A 3,727-nucleotide genomic window follows, 5' to 3' on the forward strand; every position below is an offset into this window, starting at 1 on the left:
TTAAGTTACACAGGCTTCACCATCACCTATCAGATCTAATGAGATTTAATAATTCCACATTGATTTAGTATTTCAATAGTCAAAGTCACATGTGCTTCATGGTTAGGCATGAATGATAAGTTGATTAAATACATATAGTCAGATGAGTATATTTACTAGAAACATTAATATATAGAATATATAGAATATTACTCAATAATAAAATGTGAACAGTGTGGCAAATAAATAATTGTATGTATTCATCTGCCTTCCATTAACATTCTAAAGCCAAATAAAAATTAATTTATCAAGTTAATGTATATATTTAATTCAATTAAAATGAAAGAACATATCATTGGAAGAAAACATGTTTCCATGAAAAACCACATGCACATTTGCAAAATGCTGTTTCCAGTTCCTATATATTTTAACCTTCGTTAGTATGTCTGAATTACGGACATAAACAAATACATTTACATAAGACATGCTAATGTTTATTATGCAAAAATCAGTGATTTTCAGGGAACAAATTAATTAGATCAGATGCTCCATCACATATCCTGAATTTTAATATTTCTTTCACTGACTTTTGAAACCACGGATAAAACAAAGCATAAATAATAGGGTTAATTGCAGAGCTTACATTGATAACAAATATTAATGATATAGTAACTGAAGAAGAGTCACTAAAATCTCCTTGAACTAGACTGCCAATGTAATATGGCAAGTAACATGTGAGGAATATAGCCATTACGATTCCTAATGTTTTGGCTGCTTTAATTTCAGATCTTCTGGAAACTTTACCATTGCTTCCATTTTGATAAGTCAGTTGCTCAGTTATCATTTTGATCAATTGTGCGTGCCTTTTGGCAACAATAAATATTTTCATATAGAGAGCTATCATAACAGAGCAAGGCAAAATAAAAGTAGCTATCATGTCAACTATCACCCAGGGTGCACTGATTTCAAAAACACATTCTCCTAGACAGACATTTGCACCTACAGAGTTGACAAAATTAATATTACCAATAATAATCATCAACAAATAAAGTACAGAGAATGACCACATAAATATTATACATTGGCACATGACATTAACTGTTATTTTATTATAATATTGCAATGGGTCACACACAGCAAAATACCGATCAATACTTATGAAAACAACATTAATAAGAGAAACAGCTGAAAGAATGAAGAGAACAGAATAGAAAATAATACAAAATGTCCTCCCAAAATACCAACAGGTTTCTATATATCTGATCATTGCCAAAGGCATCACAATCAGCCCAATTAGAAAGTCTGCCACAGCCAGAGAGAGCAGGAGAAGGTTAGTTGGTGTGTGGAGCTGCTTGAAGTGAGAGATAGAGATGATCACCATCAGGTTTCCACACACTGTCAGCATCACCACTGATATAAAGAAAACATATAAAATGACATAAACAGCTGTGGATCGAGTTTCTTTTGTGCAAGATGTATTGTCGGAAGCAAAGCAGTACTGCACTATTTGATATCCACCTACTTCATTTAAATCCATTATATGAGAAAAAATAAAATCTTAAATAAAAAAAAAATGGAAAGATCTTGCTGAAAGGATATCAGAATTCCACTTCCTCTTCCTTAAAAATGCTACTTTTTTAGTTTTATCTTTCAAGTTTTGCTAGTATCTTCTTTGCTTCTCAATTTATAAAGTATTTCTAGTAGCCCCTCCTGCTGTTACTGAGCTTGCCTGTGGGAACCAGTGTATTTCTTTTGGTTAATTAAGATGCGGTGAAGAGCCAAGAGATTTCATTAGAGATCTCATTAATCTGCTGTCCTTCTTTATTTGAATATTATCTTGAGAAGTACTGTAGCTACCGTTGTGATATGTTTAGAAAAAAAAAGACAATCCAAATACCTTTACTTTAAAAGTTTTACTTTTTCAATAGAATTTGTCACAGATAGGTGAACTCTGCAGTATATGCAGGAACTACTTTTGTTTTTTTACACCACCTAGCAATTATAAAAAAGTGCTAGGACCATTTTTCTTTTGACACAGGCTGTTTTTATCTCTTAAAACCACCAGTGCACCCACAGACCAGGCAAGGCACTTCTCTTCTTCTACATACAGATGGAGCCATTCAGAATGTGCATTAAAACTCATTAATGTGTTACAGGGGCTGAGCTTTGCTTCACCATACCACAGCGAACATCGTGATTCACTGACCAAAGATGATCAATAGGTAGCCCTTCTTGTGCATTAAATGTTAGTTTAAACTTTAGCTTCCTACAACAAAACTGTAAAATTTATTCTGAAAATAGCTGAAAATAAAAATGAATTTCTGAACGTCATGAACAATTTCAAATTATTAATATAAATATATTTATTTAGCTGGTTGTGGAAGGGTATTCCACTTTCTTCATAAACATAACTCGGTCATGTGATTATATTGGAAACATTTTGCCGTGCTTATTTTAACTACTTTTTCTGTCATGATTGTTTCATTGGAAAATTGAAAATCTTGCTGCTCCCTTGCCAGTCTCTCTCCCTCATCTCAGTGGTGCTGGATACAAGTCGTTCAAACTGAGTGACAATTTGGTTCAGTGTTAGCATTGTTCTCGTTGCGTAGACTGCAAAGGAAAAGGGAAAAGGTTTATTCCCTGCTGAATGGAAAAGAGGCTGTGACTGAGCAAATGGGTGAATACTAAAGATGGAAAGAGTAAACAGTAAGTAAAACTTACTTAAGTAAAACTTCTATAATAATTTATCTATAATACCTGTACCTGTACCTTAAAACATTAGAGCTTTTTACAAAGCATAGAAACTTAATATAATATTAAGTATTATACAAAGCATAGAAACTTAATATAGTCTGAATGAGCATGTCAAAACTTTTCTAAAATAACCACAGTAAGTGACAGAGTGAAAAGCATTGATGCATAAAATGAAGAAAGTTGGATACTGTTGTATATTTTTCTTTAAACTACCACTACCAACCATAGACAGTTTATATAATATATTTATATTCCTAAATCAATACTGTTTATGACGTTCAGAGACTTTATGGTTTATGCTCCTGTTATTTTTATGCTGAGCACTAACTAACTGAAACTTCCCTTTAGTGGTAAAACTCCATATTAAGTGGATTTAAAGTGAATGAATTAAAGAAATTGATGCAGATGTTTACAAAGAAAGTGGAATATGGTAATACAAACATCTCTATATTATATATATGTTATTATATATTATATATTATATATTATATATTATATAGTATATATTATATATTATATATTATATTAGATCCTTAAATTATTTTTGTTGTTAATGTCTTTGTTTTGTTTCTGTCTCTCAACAAAGACAGAAATCAGGGTCATTCAGCCTGTCCAGACAAGGACTGCCAGGTAATGGAAAGAGCCAGGACTTCATCCACAAACCACCCCCCTCACAGCAGCAGGAGCAGCGCTATTCTGAACTCATCTGTACGTTCACACTGCAGTGTCAACAGGAGATGGCAGGTACTGATGTGGGGTACATCACTCCTGGTAACCCAATGTTGATAAAGAAGAGCAGGCCTGCTCTTGTGCTGGGATGAACTAGACTGAAAATGACTTTGTTTTATGCAATGGTGATTACAGTTCATCATCGCTTTCGGTTTGTTTGTGTTTCACCAGTTATCTTATTATGCTATTTGACTATTTGTTTGTATAGTGATGGACAAAACAAAATTATTATTTTTCTTCTTCAATGTCCTTCCTGCCCGTCAGC

At 32.9% G+C, this 3,727-nt stretch overlaps 1 protein-coding gene across 1 annotated transcript; it reads right to left on the reverse strand.

The window, feature by feature from the left end:
• Positions 1-487: 487 nt before the first annotated feature.
• LOC148675503 (trace amine-associated receptor 13c-like) lies at positions 488-1,516 on the reverse strand. The gene has a single exon (XM_088627165.1). The coding sequence runs from the start codon at positions 1,514-1,516 to the stop codon at positions 488-490; it is 1,029 nt and encodes a 342-aa protein (XP_088483291.1).
• Positions 1,517-3,727: the final 2,211 nt, after the last annotated feature.

Source organism: Lepisosteus platostomus, chromosome 3, assembly GCF_059453375.1.
Source record: "Lepisosteus platostomus isolate fLepPlt1 chromosome 3, fLepPlt1.hap1, whole genome shotgun sequence".
NCBI lineage: Eukaryota > Metazoa > Chordata > Actinopteri > Semionotiformes > Lepisosteidae > Lepisosteus > Lepisosteus platostomus.